The sequence below is a fragment of the Barbus barbus genome (assembly GCF_936440315.1).
Source record: "Barbus barbus genome assembly, chromosome: 7".
NCBI classification, from domain to species: Eukaryota; Metazoa; Chordata; class Actinopteri; order Cypriniformes; family Cyprinidae; genus Barbus; species Barbus barbus.
Window position 1 is genome coordinate 5,065,991 of NC_136735.1, and position 18,408 is coordinate 5,084,398.

The following is an 18,408-nucleotide window of genomic DNA, read 5'->3' on the forward strand; positions in this document are numbered from 1 at the left end:
ACTCATGTTGTAAAAAATAACAGCAAATGTGCACATACAGATGTAAGTGTTATTTGTGTTATAACTTTGACTTTGAGACATTATCTGTTTATTTAGTTATTTTTACAGTTTCACTTTAAATGTATATCACAATACCCATAAAACCTGTGGCCATTTTTATTCCTTTTAATACATACAAAAAATAAATTTCTTTCATTTTAAAAAATTAATAACAAAATAAAACAATGGAAAATAAGATTTGCGTTCACTGCTAGTATAGCACAAACACTACCCAGAAAATTTCATTTTCATTTTCAACTTTTATCCATTTTCATCCAGCAGCTGTTTGGAGAAAAATCAATATAACCACTGAATGATTGTTTTCTGCCAAATACAAGGGTTGATTGTTAAAATATGTTATTCCTGTGAGTGACTATGTCACAGAAGCTCAGAGCTGCATTATTTATTTATAATCAAATTAACTTAAAACAACAACAACTCATTGTTCGCTGTTATAGCTTCCAGGAACCAGACCGATAGACACACCCACCAGACAAACAGGATGTGCAGAAGGCATGAGATTATGGCACACAATGTGATGTCAGATTTAACAAACAGATAGAGAGCACAATCCTCCCTTAGCCACACACAAAATAATAATAATAATAAAAGACTTGATTTAAACCTGAGCAAAAGCAAAAATCAATCATCATTCACATGTTTTAATGCAAAACTACAAGCCATTTGACAATATAGATTCACTTTGAATTTGAGACAACAGCTGTTCAAGTGTGCAAGATTAATACATTTATTAATTATTTGACATTTCTCAGTATCTAACTTTGTCATGTTATTTCTCGTCACTATGCACACATGAACTAATTTTCAGGAGTTTTTTTTTTATTATTTGCCAGCTTTTAACTGAACATTTTGTGTCTGTAAAGTCTTTTAAAGATTGCTTTTCACCCACAACCAAAACAATCTCATGTGTATAACAAAGATTAAATAAAAGAGTTTAGAAGATCTACACCAATAGTTTTTACAGCTGTAACATCAAAAGACTGGTAACATATTTACCATTTACAGAAAGGAGCTGAAACTACTACAGTTGCATAACAATGACACTTCAGTCGTACTTTTTACTTCCTGAACATGATGCTGTAGTCCTCAGTGTTGTTTGCGTCCACAGCAAAGACATCTGAAGAACTTCCTGTACTGCTGCCTGACCTGGACAAGAATGAGACGAGTGACTTCATGAGATCAATTTAACCTCTGAAACTCATGAACCAGAATGGAGTTTGTTTGTAATAAACAGGTAAGAAACTACTGTACTGCTACTGTCTCTGGGGGTTTAGTGGTTTATTTAAAGAATAGGGATGAAAACAAATCTGACCTCATGATTGAGGACACAGTAGATGAGGAAGATGAAGGTGCCCTGCTGGGAGTTCAAGATCAGGAAGAGGATCTCCAGCTCCTTACTGCCATTAGTGAAGAAACCCAGAATCCAGGAGCAACCAAGAACCACAAACTGAGCCAGTGTTTTAAACACCATAATCCTGCAGAGAAACAGAAAAAGAGAGTTAATGTGTCGTATACAGTGTTTATACACTGTTTTGATCATATTGTTTGTTACTTTGTTTGTTTCATCTGTGAAACCTCAGCATTCAGTTTTTTGAGAGTTGAATTTAAAGTGATGATGATCTTGATGAAGAGAATCATGTTTAACTGCAGAAAAATAAGAAATTATCAAATTATTTTACCGCTTCAACAGTCCATGTGAAAACTATTTATATTCAGAACTTACTGCTAGAATGACACAAACAGGACCCAGAAAACTCCAGATAAAACCTTTATCATGTTTAATCCAGCAACTGTTCAGAGGAAAACAATTAACCAAATTAATAAAATAATGCTATTTCAGATGGCGACTGCTGAAATATAACAGATTTCAATCTTGTGAATGCCTTAAATATATCATGCCAAAAAAATTATTTTATCAGATAGCAGAAACATCTCACTGTTCGCTGCCGTAGCCTTCAGGAACCAGACTGACAGACACACACACCACAACCAGAGCAACCAGATATCCAATCACACACAGGAATCCACTGCTAAGCACCTCCCTCTTTTTGGAGCTGATCTGTGATAGGTTCTTCACACAGATGAAGAGCAGCACAGCTTCAATGAACATCCACACAAAGCCAGAGAGAAAGAGGAAGTGCAGAAGGCCTGAGATCACGGCACACAACACCTGGAGACCATGAGAGACGGTTATGATGATTCTCAGTGAGGCTGTGCTGAGCTGTAGGGCTCCTTCATCATTCTCACCTGCAGAGGGTGTATGAGGCTCAGGAACTGCTGTGTGAGCAGGAACAGAAGGTGAGCCAGCAGAAGACTGATGCAGATGTTGATTCGAGCTACATTATTCACTCCAGGACTCCACTGACAAAGGGCAAAGGTCAACAGGGCCAAACTGAAGAACACCAGCCCCACGATCACACACACCAAATTCACCAGCTCCATCAGTGGGTCGTCCTGAGAAAACATGTCAGAGTACATGAGTGTCAAATCTGTGCTGTTCTTCAGTGTTCACTAGAAATGTTCTGTACCTCTGTTGGGCGGCTGGTTTGCATGATGAGAGCGAATGTTGACAGATGAACACAGGAACACACAGTGTAGCTGCTGTTGGTCTTTAAAACAGAACAACCATCTACAATCCACTCGCTGATATTCCAGTACACACAGGACAGAGAACCACTAGGATCAAACTCCTGAAAAATGAAGAAAATATTAAAACACTGAATATTAGATGTTTTCAGATGTTCATCAGTGCTCAGGTTGGACAAAAACAGATTTCAGTCTCTCACTCTGATGTGTCTGAAGGTGAAGTTGACTGGTTTGGTGAGTTTAGTGTTGGTGGTTTTGGGAAGAGTAGCTGAGATCACAGTGGACATCATGGTTTTAATCATGTTGTTTGATGTGTTGAAGAAGTCTGGCTTCAGTAGATTCTCCATCGTGTTGTAGCTCATGCAAGCCACAGCAGCTGATCCTGTGTGACAGAAACAAAAGTTTCATAATATAGTATGTTAATACAATAACAATACTCACAAAAGTAGGTAAACATGGTTTAGTTGTAATGGTATGATGTCTCTTTCTACAATTTTATCATACAGAAACATTTGACGTACCTTCAAGGTTGTTCTTGGCGATCCCAATGAGATCAATGTCCACAGATGAATTAGTCGTGTCAAGTCGAGGGATTTTATCTAAGGTGACCTGCGGTCCAACCATGAAAACTTTACCCTCTGATTAAACATAAACAAGAATATGCTATTTTATATGCAATAATATGCTATGCTACTTTCTTTTTTCTTTTTTTATGAAAGCCCATTGGAATCACTATTTACTTGTGTAACAGACGTAGGCAAGTAAGTGCTGGTGCATGTAAACCCCACTCCTCGCGACTGACGCTAGAGGCTGTGGCCTTTAGCCTGCCTCCTGTGCCGGAGACCACGGTTCGAATCCCGCTCGGAGAGGGTGGAGTAGAACCGGTTACATTTGGTGCCGTGACCCGGACGGGAGTGAGGTTTAGGGGGGTGAGTGTAACAGACATAGGCAAGTAAGTGCTGGTGTGTGTAAACCTCACTTCCCTGATCTCAAAAAGAGAGGCGCTCTGGCGTCTGACACTAGAGGCCATGGCCTTTAGCCTCCTTGTTAGAGCGCCCGCCTCCCGTGCTGGAGACCGTGGCTTGAATCCCGCTCGGAGCGGATGTAATAGAACCGGTTACACTTGCATTTTCATCTCTGATTAAATTTCCTATAGTGTTTTTCTTTAATTTGCTGCGTGACTAAATTAGTGCTGTCAATCAATAATAAATAAATAATCACAATTAATTGCATGTCAACTGTATAATTAATAGAATATTATTTTCATAATTTCACATTGAATCTCCAAATGGATGTAGTAATAACAAGGTGGCATATTTTAAATGTGTTTAAATGCATCTTTTTACTAAGAAGTCCTTTTAAAAGGCCAGTATAATTGATACCAATACAACTACTGATGTCTACATTTAATGCATTTCCCCCTCAATTTTAGCCTTTATAGGAACACTCCACTTTTTTTGAAAATAGGCTAATTTCACAACTCCCCAAGAGAATTTTACCGTTTTTGAATCCATTCAGCCGATCTCCGGGTCTGGCGGTAGCACTTTTAACTTAGCTTAGCATAGATAATTGAATCGGATTAGACCATTAGCATCTCTTTCAAATATGACCAAAGAGTTTCGATAATTTTTCTATTTAAAACTTGACACTTCTGTAGTTACATTGTGTACTAACACTGACGGAAAATTAAAAGTTGCGATTTTCTAGGCCGATATGGCTAGGAACTATACTCATATCCCGGCGTAATAATCAGGGAACTTTGCTGCCGTACCATGAGTGCATCAGGGGCAATGATATTGCGCAGCGCCTGAAAGTAGTCCCCTACTTTCAGGCGCTGCGTAATATCAGTGCGTGTTAAAAAAGTGGAGTGTTCCTTTAATTATAGCCATTCAACATTACAGTATACTGAAAGCCATTGTTTTTAATATGTAATAGGCTTTGAAAAAAAAAAAAAACTTTTTAATTTAAGGGAACTTAAAACAATCTTCCCATAGACTATGACTTTGATATGTATAAACTATAAACTGAATACATATTTTTAAGTTCTTTATTTTACTCTTTAACTCATTTAAAGGTGATCTATTATGCCCCTTTTACAAGATGTAAAATAAGTCTCTGATGTCCCCAGAGTGTGTATGTGAAGTTTTAGCTCAAAATACCAATGAGCTAAAACGCACCGTTTTTGTGTGTGTCCCTTTATATACAAATGAGTTGGTGCTCCCAACCCCCTTTTCAAAGGAGGGTAGCGCTTCAAGAGCTCATGCTCTGGCATACTGGCAACAACAAAACAATCAATCTCACGCACTGAAACTCTCAGTCCCACTTGTGATTATGAGCTTGACAAATTCACACGGTTGACTTCACATTGCTTTCATATGTGATTTTTAACTTCCACTTTCCTATTTGCGATCATTCTGGTAGCATGTGAAGGCAGCATTAGTGAAAACAGGCAGAAACAATGGTAGCTTTAACAACATTAGCCTTACAGAGTGCCAATATCTCCAGCAGCTACAGCAAGAAAACAGTAATGGCGGACTGCTGCCTCTCACTCAGGGCTGTGTAAAGAGGAAATTAATGGCATCTAAGGGTAGAAAATGTAGAAAGCATGAGCTTAATTACTTTTATAAATATGAGTTGGTCCTTGGAAAAGGAGTCTCTGTCACCCCTGACTATATAAAAATCATTGACATCATGTGTAATCTGTTTCATCTTCAATATAATAATAATTATGTCTCCACTTACCTACAGCAGCAAGAGTAAAATTGACACTGGCACTCGTGTCTGTCGGCTTCACCAATGTAGAGATGAGTTTCTCACTGGTTTTTAACATACGGTTTCCATAGGAGGCCAGTTCAGTTTGGCTTGCTGCTGATAATGACTCTAAAATCTTCTCTGAAGCGTTGAAGGCCGCAGTCAAAATGTTTGTCACAGTCTAATTTATTGATTAGATAAATATAATAAGATAAGACAGCACTGCTATGTCAATGATCATGTAACTGACAAAGATTTGATTATTTTATGATATTACTCATGAAGACTTACAGTCACAGAGAGCACTTGAGATGTAATGTTCTCTATCTGCTCAAGGAGGTTTTGAAAACACGTCGGACTCTAAAATAACAAGCGGGAAAGCAGTATTTGATGATTTTGATCCTGTTTTTAGGTACAAAATCCATCAACAGTAAACATAAAAGCACATTCATATTTCACATTACAGACTTATCTACAAAGCACCTTTTATTGCACTGTTCTTTTGACTAATTTGTTGTTTACAATCCAAAATTGTGAATTTAACCTGAGCAAAAAAAAGCAATATTGCATAAAATATCTGCACCATTTCCTTCCCATGTGATCAAGACAAGAGAAATGACTTGTGCCTCAGAGCGCACAGATGAAATCCAATAACAAACACCGTCATGTTATCTTTGGTTTGGATGCCTGATGTTCAGGATCGCGTGACACAGGTCTCAGAGATAATTACACCTAATTGTTGACAGGCATTTCAGAAAGACTAAAACAATGTTTTAAAAGGGGCATGATGAGATTGATTACAGTTATCCAATCATATGATCTGTTAAGGCAAGGTCACACAATTTTTTTGTGGCTCATTGAAGAATTTATGCAGTAAATTTGTTTCCATCGTAGTTTGTCTCAGTCGAGCGCATACCGTTTTTTTAATTTTTTTTTTAATTTTTTTTTTTATGTGGATCTTGGAATTTCAAAGATAGTTGGAAACATTGCTGTTGATCAAAGCTATGAGTCTAAAATGTAAGAAAAAAAATCTGAAACTCAACTTACAGTGCATCCTTCCTGCAGCGTTATATTTATACCTGCAATGGCAGAAATCAATATTTAGACAACAATACAATACAGCTGTAAATGGAAATTCAACAGTGTCAACCCATAAAACAAAGCAACCATAAATGTGAGAATGAAGAGAAACAGGAATTGCAACCCCCCACAAGCCAACAGAGGAAACATCAGACTACAGTACCAGATGAGCTCATCTCTGGTGTGACTGTTGGAAAGGTGGCACTGATGTTAGTAATAGCTGGAGGAAAAAAAGAAAGAAAAAAAAATTATATATATATAATAAAATAAAATAATGATGAAAGTCAGTGAATCAACAATCACACATATAATACTGAACAAGAATACTAAAGGGCTCATGCAAGTCTCACACATGAAATTTGCCTAGTCAGGCTTTAGTTTTTTTACACTTTTCTAAAGATGATGAAAAAAGACTCTAGCAAATGTACTGCTTGGGCACCAAATAATTCTGACAAAATTAAAAAGCCAGCTCCAGTACTACACAGCAAAATCCCCGGTGTCAAATTAACACTGCTGGGTGTCTATATGGGTCCACACTACAGAGTGTTAAAAATAACACAGGGGCAGTGTTAAATTTAAAGAGGTAATTAACAGATTCATTGAGTGATGATCGGCCATTATTGAAGACACCTGTTGTTAACAAGCAGAATCACCAAAGAAGAAAATCACTATTTTTTAAGTCACAATTACAGTGGTCAGTGTTCACTTCAGTTGTGCTCTTAACCCTTGATTTACTAATATTAGACTGTGTTTGTCTGCTATAACTGAAATATAACAGTCATACTTTTGCAAAGAGCCAAAGTCATCCGGTGGTACTGATTATCTTATGACATAATTATTGTTTGACCTGAATCACTGAATTCATTTAGAGTCTAATCTCTGTGTTAAGTTCCCTTTTTTGATTACAACAACCTTGTGATTCCACAGTGAAAGCTTAGCAAAATTATATAACTTGCTCACACAGATATCAAGAATCAGCGTATGAATCTCAACAACGGTGACAAACAGCATATTCAGATAAACAGATCAACTCTGAACATCACAAAACAAGCTACTAAAAAGTCACATAAAAACATCAAACATACAAGAAAATATTACCAATAAAATACATTACAAAGACAATTCTGCTCATAATTTATTCACTCAATGATTCTCTTAATTACCTCATTAACTTTCACACTGCTACAGTGTTACTTTTAACACTCTGTAGGATGGACCCATATAGACACCCGGCAGTGTTAATTTGACACCAGGGATTTTGCCAAAGGTGTAAAGTCCAGGGGCCAAAGAGTAAAAGTCCTGCCACATTTTTGTTCAGCAGCTGATTTCACCAGAGGAGGAACCAAGACATTCCTTTCAAGTCACAAGCAAGTCTTCAAGTCAAATCCCAAGTCCTCAAAGAGTTAAAGTTAATGAGATAATTAAGTGAGTAATTAAATGATGATCGAGCATTAGTGATGAACACCTGCTGTTAACAATCAACATCACTGAAGAAAAGAGAAACACAAGATCAACTGACTTCAGCCACAGCCTTGGATGAAATCAACTGGAAGAAGAAAAAAAAAAACATTGCCACCGTAATTGTGGTCAGAGGAGTTTGCTTTAGTTGGGCTCTTGACCCTCGACTCCTGTGTTAGATATCTCTCTATAGTAATGCATGTGGTGTTGTAAAGCAGAGAGATCGGCGTTCTACAGTGATCTGATAGTCACCATGAGCTGGTTTGATTATATCCAAAAATACTTTTGGATCATTTGTATGTTTAGGTTTTGCACAATTAGCTCTGTGACACTACAGCATGCAAGCAAAACTTTTCTCTAAAAATTGTAGATATTAAATTTGTTTTTAACTCATATACATATTCGAGCTGCAGTACTTTTCAGACACACACAGATATCAAGAACCAGCATATGATTCTCGACAACGGTGACAATCAACAAAATGTGTCATGCTGCAATTCATGACAAATTCCCATCATGCAATGCAGTATGAATAATTAGCCACCACTGTTGAGAATCATATGATAAATGTTCACGTCTAAAAGCCTAATCCTAAAGAAGTTTTTTTTTCTCTTACTTTATGGTGACCTATGGCTAATCTGAGCTTTTTTGTTTGTTTTTCTAAAGAGAGAACTACTAAAGCCAAAGAGATTTAAACCAAGAACTTTCACTCAACATAAGCTAATTTGCTACTTCAAGGTCTGATTCATCATTGCACAAATATTTTATGTGAACCAATATCTTAATTGTTTAGAAGCAAATTTCTTTAAACTACTAAAAAAGGCTCAAGAGCACAACTAAAGCAAACACTGACCACAATTATGGTGACAATGTTTTTTTTTTTGTTTTTTTTCTTCCAGCAGATTTCATCCAAGGCTGTGGCTGAAGTCAGCTGTTGTTCTTGTGTTTCTCTTTTCTTCAGTGATGTTTCTTAAGTGATTGTTAACATCAGGTGTTTATCACTAATGCTCATTATTTAATTAGTCACTTAACGATCTCATTAACTTTAACTCTTTGAGGACTTGGGATTTGACTCGAGACTTGTTTGTGACTTGAAATGAATGACTTGGTTCCTCCTCTGGTGAAATCAGCTGCTGAGTTCATGGGTGCAACAAAAATATGGCAGGACTTTTATTCTTTGGCCCCTGGACTTCCAACTCTGGATTTTGCTGTGTACATGCTTGAACCCCACAATATAAAATTAGCTTCAAACATGCAGATCTGAACAACGTGAAATAATTTTAAAAAACAACAAGATAAATGTTAAATGGTTCAAAACATTCATTCCAACATTCATTTATTCTTGTCTTCTACTGGCACTTACAGTTTACAAATGCCAATTAAAAATGCTTTAATAGGGAAGTTAAAAGTGGGGTCTTGCCTCATTATATAAAACTTTATTATAATTAATTTAATATAAACAGTTATTGCCAAAACATGCTACTGATCAGCAGAGCTGGGACTTTCAAGTCACAAGCAAGTCTTCAAGTCAAATCCCAAGTCCTCGAAGAGATACAGTTAATGAGATAATTAAGTGAGTAATTAAATGATGATTGAGCATTAGTGATGAACACCTGCTGTTAACAATCAACATCACTGAAGAAAAGAGAAACACAAGAACTACATCAGCCTTGGATGGAATCAACAACAAACAAAAAACACACACACACGATGCCACCATAATTGTGGTCAAGGTTTGCTTTAGTTGGTCTCTTGACCCTTTTACCAATTCAAAGTAGTTTGCTTCTGAGCAGTTACAATATTGTTTCACAGCAAACATGTGCAATGTTGAATCAAATCCTAACAGATTAATTTATGCATTTTGCTTATAACTTATGATGAATGAACATCATGAAGTGGTCTCTTGTTTTGGTTTACTGACTGACATTCTGGTATTACTGAACTGCAAAAAAAAAGTACTAGGAATTACCGTAACGCTTCAATATTGGATAGTATAAAAACCTTTATTGGCTCAGGCTTTTAGACATGAACACTTATCATATGCTCCTCAACAGTGTTGACAATAAATGTTCATACTGCAGAGCATGATGGGAGTTTTTACTATGATGTTACCAAGCATGCATTGCGGCATGAAACATTTTGTTGATTGACACCATTGTTAAGATTCATATGCTGGTTCCTGATGTCTTTATGTGTCTAAACATAATGAGTCCAGTTGTTTTTCCAATTACCCTTTTTTTTAATTTTTGCAATTCATTGACTATAGCTATTAGAGCAACACTTCATTTGCATGCTGTACTTTCACAAGTTGATTATGAAAGACCTGAACATATAAATGAAACAAAAGTGACTTTGATTATAACCAGGTCAGCTCATGATGACCGTCTCATCATTTAAAAACAGCTAATAGCTGCTCTCTGCATAATACTGACTTCTCTGCTTTACAACAACACATGCACTACTATAAAAACAGATCTAATGCAGGAAGTCAAGGGTCAAGAGCCCAACTAAAGCAAACACTGATCTCCATGATGGTGGCATCATTTTAACAAATAAAATATCAACATCTGATTCTCTGTAATTCTCAATAACAGCAAGTGTTCATCACTAATGCACAATCATCATTTAATTAGTCACTTAATTATCTCATTAACTTTAACTCTTTGAGGACTTGGGATTTGACTTGAAGACTTGCTTGTGACTTGAAAGTCCCACCTCTGCTGATCAGTGATGCTTGCGAACAATGTATACCTGAATAATTTCATATTCTGTAATCAACAGAAAATGGTGTTAACATTTGAAACCAGCTCTATTCTTCATCCTTAAATACAGACACAAATATCATGAATGTGAAGAAAGAGTTCATGTAAATATAATCACCTGCACAGTATGCTGAATTACAGACCGCTAGTCCAACCAACTCATAGACATAATAATTGCCTGGACAGGCTTTGACTTTAATGGGGTAAGAGCCGTAATAACAGCAGTAATTGTTCCAGTGACCACAGACTTCTCGGCTGACAACTCCATCCTCAACTGTTGGGTGCCCACCACGAATCCACAGTGGGATATCAGTACCACAGCTGTACTGAGCAACACACGTGTCTGGGATCTGAGCATTCCAGCCATGAATAACAAGACGATACCAGCCGCTCCAGGTGACAGAATGGTCACAATTTCTAACTGAAGCATATGTATTATTGATGGCTCTCCATGGATTGTCCAGTACAGTGTAGTTGTAGCAGGGGTCTGCCAAGAGATAGACTTGAGAAATATAACTTGTCAACATAAATTTATTTACAAAATACAATTCTTAAGTGCAAAACATGTTCACAAATTTTAGATTTTACATTTCACAATTTGTCAAACAGTTTCACAAATTGTCAAATATTTTTAAATCACCATGTGTGTGTGTACATTATGAGTAGTTTTTGAGCATGCTTTAATAAAAAATGCCCTCTTTAGCTGATTAGATTTTTGTGCTTGTCTGTTTTGTTTTGTTCATAGTTGACCTTTATGACCAGGGGCATAGCCATCATTTCAGAAGTGAGGGGGACAGAAATGTGAAAAAAATTTACCTTTATTTATTTATTTTATTTTTTCATTTATTTTGTCTAATTAACAGGTTTTATTTTTTTATTTTGTTTCTGTTACTTTTAATTGGCTTAGAAATCAAATACACTGTATTTTTTCATTGCATTTGTAATATTTTCCTGTATTTTCCTAATGGCAGTTTTATGGTTTTTATTTACTACATTTTTCTTTTCTTTTCTTTTTTTTTATCACAGAACAAGGCAGAAAATACATTTGATGGTTCCAGGCCACTGTAATAAATGCTATATCAGTTAGCACAGCATTATTGATATGCTTTATTTATTACCTGGAAATTACTTGAAAAACACACACAAACCATATATTGCCGCAATCATGCATGTATTTTCTTTACGTTTTTTTATGAGGGTTATGCACAACAGACTTCCACATTCTGTTAAACAGATCTCACCGCTTCCAGTTCAAGTGTTTTGCATACATTTAGTTAAATATGAAGCTGTTTTACTTAAGATGCCTTTAAAGCATATACAAAAATTATCATAACCAGTGTCCATCACATACAAGGATTTATATCTAAAAGGTGTTTGTTTGTTTGTTTGTTTATTCATTATTTCATTCTTTCATTTGAGATTAAAATAATGAATAAAACACAAACAACAGCTAGCTAGTTCAACTGAACTTTATTTTTAATGAAGTTCCAGACCATGTCAGAACTTGGTCCCTTGTTTGCTTCATTTTTACAAACAAGGCATAATTCGACGCAGATTTTCAGAAACATTGAACTAAAAGACGATGATCTGCTGACTATAGTGGATCTGCCATAGCCATCTGCTGGAGTGCCCTTGCCATCCATCGGAGGACACTCTTCTGGACTGTTGTTTGTATTGTTCCGGACTTCAGTTCCCATCACCCCTTATTACCCTATTAGTTCTCATTGTTCCCAGCTGTGTGTCATTTAGACTTATTAGTTCCCCTATATATACCCTGTTCTGTTATCCCTTGTTTGCTTCAGTATTGTGATCTGTTACCTTGTGCTTGCCTTTACTCTGTCTTTGTGGATTACCTTTTCCCAGTGTTTTTTTTTCTGGTTGCTCTGTTTTGCTTTTTGTTTGTTTTTTTATCAATGTTTGGGACTACAATAAAACTGCACTTGGATCTTATTTTTCCACGAGTAAAAAATAGACAGTAATGTCGCATATCATTATGTAGTCACTATTGCTTTGTGTGTTATTACAGAATGTTTGATATGTGCTGAGTATTGATGCGTTCTTAATCTAAATCACAGCACCATTCATCTCTGAGGAATGTATGCTGTCGAACATGCACAACTGTTAGCCAATCATAGCAGACGGCATTTACTTCCGAGTCTACAATCCGCTACGCCGACTCAAACAGAGCGTTCTGATGAGGGGGGTCTTCTAAATTATGTTTTTTTGATGTAAAAATCTTGATAACATTATAAGTGGATCTCAGAGAACAGTACAAAATAATAAAAAAAAGGCAGTTCATGGCCCTTTTAAGAGGCCCCTTCCAAATGATTTCCTGGGGCATTTTGTACCTGTATAAGGGCAATTTTTTTATAATTACCTTTTATGTTAAATGGTGGAACATAAGCTGCATCTGACATGGCATTTATGTTTATTTATATAGACTGATTAATGCTGCGCAAAGACAGCATACATGTACTGTATTTCCATAACAATTGAATAACGTAAACAGCTTACAATAAAGTATATAAATTATAAAATTAACAGAGAACTCATTATGGGGTAATGCAATGTTATGACAAATATTTATTGTCTATTATTGCTATTATATTAATGGTTATTAATGTTGAATAACAGAATACAAAACAGATAATATTTGCTTATTTTAAGCATATGCTCCAGTTATAACATCTGCTGCTTTATTGGAAAGTTTGCATACATTTTCTTTTATATTCTATTATTTCATATTTAAAAGCATTGATGCTGTCTCTGTGTATAATTAAACAGTCCTTCAAAAGCACCTTCTTGTGGTATTCATGCCACACCAGATGCAGCTAACAGCCCCATACTGTATATAGCTAAAATTATTTCTAATGGTGGTTTATACTGTTTTTAACTGGCATAGTATTTTGTAATAGAACATGAAATATATATATTTTTTCTTGCAACACAAACACACATGCATTCAGCAGCACAGATCTGTACGTACATTAGAAATTATTCAAACTATAAGTCAATAAGAAAAAAGTGCATTGCATTACCTATTGAGATGCTCACTGGTGTAACAGCTGTCGAGCTGGTGTTAATGTTGCTAACATCTGAAAGTTTGGATGAATAGTTATCAATGAACAGAGACACAAATATCATGAATGTGTAGAAAGTGCTCATGTAAATATAATTACCTGCACAGTATGCAAAATTGCATCCAGTGGGACGAACCAGTTCATAGACATAATAATTGCCTGGACAGGCTTTGACTTTAATGGGATTTAACAGGTGAAAGCAGCAGTAACCTCCATCATTACCACAGACATCTCGAGTGACGACTCCATCCTTTACTTTTGGGTGTCCACCACGAAGCCACAGTGCAATAACAGTGCCACAGCCATAGACTACAACACACGTGTCTGGGATCTGAGCATTCAGGCCGTTAATAAGGAAACGATACCATCCACTCCACGTGACTGAGGTGTCACACATGTAATATGAATGCAAGCCATGTGTATTACTGGTGGCTCTCCATGGTTCATCCAGCACAGTGTAGTTGTAGCAGGGGTCAGACAGATTAGCTGTTATGAAAATATTACAAGAAATTAGCATGTTTCTGAAAAACATGTTATTATAAAATCTATCCGGAAGTGCAGCTGAAGACTAAAAAATTGTTGCTAAAATTTGGAGCCAAAAATGCATTTATAGCATTATTTAGATAGCAAAGTGTCTTAGACAAGAAAAAGACAAGATTTTAACCTAAAAGTAAACACAATAAATACACGTTCATAGCTAACAGAAAATGTTCTTAGAACTTTGGCTAACATTCTCTGAACATTCTCTCAAAGTTATCAAAAATGTTCTTGCCATAACATCAGTAGAATATTTTTTTTAAATGTTATAAGCGTTCTAAAAACATTAGGAAAAAATTTTGGGCCCACTTTATATTAGGTGGTCTTAACGACTATTTACCATTTTTTACTATTTGTAAGTTTACTAGTTTACTTTTTAATACTGCTTAGATTTAAATCATTTGATACAATGCATGTATTGTGTACATATATGATTTTATTACGGAAGTTCTAAGCGGCCATGCATTATTATAATTTTTCTGTCTTGTTTTCTCATGATCACGACTTAATTTTCTCGTGATCTCGACATAACGAAAGTTGTTTTGTCGTTATCACGACTTAATTTTCTCGTGATCTCGACATAACGAAAGTTGTTTTGTCGTTATCACGACTTAATTTTCTTGTGATCTCGACATAACAAAAGTTGTTTTGTTGTTATCACGACTTAATTTTCTCTGTGTATTCGGCATGAGAAAATGCTATAGAAGCAGCATCATGGATGATCGTATTCGCTTTTACTTTGATCAGGGACTCACTCAAACTGAAATAGCTCTGTATCTGTCAGTGATTAACGACTTACACATAAGTGTTCGACACTTGAGAAGGAGGCTGTCGGGTCTGCAACTTTATCGTCGAAGACAATATAGCGACCCTGATTTTCTCATGATAGCTATAATTACGTCGTGAGAAAACGGTTTTTACGTTGAGATCAACAACTTTCGTTATGTCGAGATAACGAGAAAATTAAGTCGTAATAATAATGCATGGCCGCTTAGAACTTCCGTATTTTACATTGTATTTATATTTAAATATATATATATATATATATATATATATATATATATATATATATATGTATGTATCTGCATATAATTATATCTGTAATTAATTTCTGTAATTACATTTATAGCTACACTGTCAAACTCAGTTCCTGGATGGTCACAGCTCTGCACAGTTTAGCTCAAACCCTAATCAAACACCTGATCCAGTTAATCAAGCTCTTCATGATCACTAGGAACTTACAAGTAAGTTTTTTATTTTATATAATTACCTTTTATGTCAAACTTAACTAGCTACTTCAATCTATCAGAATACTATAGACTGTCACCAGTGAAATTTTATCACCAATAAAAGCCATCTTTACACTTAAAAGGTGGAACATAAGCTGCATCTGACATGGTTGTAAGTTACAAGGTGTGAGTTGGGGCTAGATGGAGCTAAACTCTGCAGAGTTGTGGCCCTCCAGGAATTGAGTTTGAGACCACTGCCTTACACCTTAACCCACCATTAATCCTACATACCACCAAACTTTAACCGAATCCCACCTCAATAGCAGCAAAAGTGTTTTGCAATACATTATGAATGCAACAAGTATATTATACTTATTTTTTGATGTAAGTAAATAGTAGTTAAGGCTAGGGATGGGTACCGAAACTCGGTATTAAATCGGTCTCGGGGCTAAATTATGAAAGACCGGAGTATCGATAAGCTCTGACGTTATCGGTACTTCTGTCGGTATTGGAGAAATTAAGAAAACACACATACATTTATTGTTGCTCTCTCTCTCTCTCTCTATATATAATGTCGCCAGCTGTTTTTATGTGCAATAATATTCAAACATTTGTCTATGATGCATTTTTGCTATGCGCAATTCAGAAGCCAGATCGCGCTCACGCGGATGAGCTTCAGCACACGCAACATGAAAGTCCCGTTTAATTGTGATAGAGGAGAGAACCAACTATTCAAACATCTGCTAACACTTTAGGCCTGTGGCTGTTATATTAAGCTAAGTATTTTAATTTTTTTTCGATTTTGGCTTCCAAGGATTATAGCCGCATTTCTTCTAGCACAACTCCCTTCCCTTCATAGCGGCGCGGATTCGTTCCTCCGAACCAAAACTTAACATCTGAATCAGCTCAATCAGTGATTGTTATAAAATGCCGTCTTTACTGTTGCTACATTGCAGGACATATTTGATAGTAAAACGTTGAAAGTACAATCTGCTGTTCCCCAGGCTGAAATGTGTGCGCGCGTGTGTGCCTGCGCGGCGGCGTGCTCCAAAACGGACAAGCAAAGTACACTTTGAGCTTCGGGCGCGTCGAAATAACACACAAAAATATGCCAAAAAATACACACACAATGTGTCAAAATGGCCGGTTATGAGAGTCTTCACTTTTGTTTTAAGTGGACGAGAACAGTTGGGAGAAAATCCGATGCGTGTCAGTATATTGTCTTAAAGTGTCAGACTGGAGCTTGAGCCATCAATGTTAATCAAAGAACAAAATGCAAAGAGAAAATCACCCACAGCTCTTAATCTGAACAACGTTATAGCTTTAATAAACATAAATCTATCAGTACATACAGTGAAAACTATGCAGTGCTCATTTACATTTGATTACTTTTGTAACTATTACTTACCTGAACATTAATATTAGTAGACCTTAATGGAAAAATGAAAGCACTGTTTATTTCATTTCGTTTGTGTGTTTGTTTTATTGTATTTGTCAGTTTGTTTTACTTTGTTTCTTTGTTCATGTTGTTACTGTATCTTATGTATATAAAACACTAAAAATACCTGCACACTGGTGCATTTACAAATTGATGAAGTGCAGGCATTTTTAGTGTTTTATATACATAAGATAAGATACTGTAAGAATATGAACAAAGAAACAAAGTAAAACAAAAAGTACCAATAAGAATACCGTTAAAGTACCGGATCGATAAGCAGTATCGATAAGAGTAGTAATACCGTTAAAACCTTAACGATACCCATCCCTAGTTAAGGCCACATAATATTTCATTCCTAAAATGTCATTGTAATGTAGGCCTACATGTGGAAGGTGTGGTTTTAAGTATCACGTTAGGCTGTTTCATTCTCATTGGCTTAAAATGTCTTAAGACCCGCCCTCATCTATGTATTGAAGATTGTGAGTGGTTGGAAAAGAAGGCAGAAGATGAAAAAAGAAGGACGAAAAACAGAAGCTACTGGTGGGTTAGAAAGAAATGAAAGTAAAGAAAAGGAGTATTAAACAGTTATTCATATACTGGGGAGAGTGGGGTAAGATGAGTCAGTGGGTAAATTATCCCACCCCATCGACAAGCTTTTTTCCCCATAGATAACCGCACTTAACGTGGCTTAATATAAGGAGCCCAAATTTTATAAATAATTTAAAATATATACTACAGGAAAGCAACATGCCAAGTCATGTTAAGAGTTTTATTTATAATGTTTTTGATCTACCAGGAAAAAAACACATGAAACTTTGCGAGTTCCAATCATATTCATCTGCTTTCCTGTGTGTCACATATTTTATTAATATACTGTATAACAGATTGAGTCTTTTTTTTCACTGTTTTCATCCAATAGGAAGAGAAAAGTCTTAACGGGCATTAGCACGTTGCATTCATATTCTGGCCTATTCTGCTTGTCTGTAAATAGTATTAGTAAAATTAAACAGATGTGGTTAGATGGTCAGTTTACACCCAGATGGTGCATCTTACCCACTGACTCGGATCAATTTACTGAATAGCATTGATCACAATGAGAGGTTCAAAGACATCTGTTGTCATGGTCTTGCGACCAAAGAAAGCCTGCAGTAATTTTCAGTGTCAGGAATTCAGCATGATCATCGAAGAGTGTGTTTGCTACTACCTACGTCTACTGACCAGACCATTAAAAATGCAACATGGCGTGTTGTTCAACAATCTTAAAACTGCTTACCTCAAACTCTTTTCCCTTCTCCTATTGAAGCACACATAAAAAGTACAACTGCTAAATGGTGATTCGTCATGCTGTGTTTGTTTACCACTAGCGATGACGTTTTATTCTTCTATAGTAGTGTGCGTCATAGCCCTAGGTGTCATCATTGTATAGT

At 36.1% G+C, this 18,408-nt stretch overlaps 1 protein-coding gene across 1 annotated transcript; it reads right to left on the reverse strand.

Moving 5' to 3' along the window:
- Positions 1 to 686: 686 nt before the first annotated feature.
- LOC306872411 (adhesion G protein-coupled receptor E3-like) lies at positions 687 to 2,744 on the reverse strand. The gene is made up of 7 exons (XM_079420943.1): positions 2,589 to 2,744; positions 2,308 to 2,514; positions 1,998 to 2,230; positions 1,784 to 1,850; positions 1,613 to 1,704; positions 1,373 to 1,535; positions 687 to 1,206 (listed from the first exon to the last, which is right to left on the reverse strand). The coding sequence occupies exons 1-7, from the start codon at positions 2,610 to 2,612 to the stop codon at positions 1,147 to 1,149; spliced, it is 846 nt and encodes a 281-aa protein (XP_079277069.1). The 5' UTR covers positions 2,613 to 2,744; the 3' UTR covers positions 687 to 1,146.
- Between the last annotated feature and the right edge of the window lie 15,664 nt (positions 2,745 to 18,408).

Bases quoted from the DNA above. Each gene is read 5' to 3' on its own strand.
- LOC306872411 (XM_079420943.1), bottom strand. From the start codon at position 2,612: ATGCAAACCAGCCGCCCAACAGAG. The intron at 2,515-2,588 runs GTACAGAACATT...ATGTTTTCTCAG, and splicing joins AAACCAGCCGCCCAACAGAG to GACGACCCACTGATGGAGCT. The intron at 2,231-2,307 runs GTGAGAATGATG...CATGGTCTCCAG, and splicing joins GCCTCATACACCCTCTGCAG to GTGTTGTGTGCCGTGATCTC.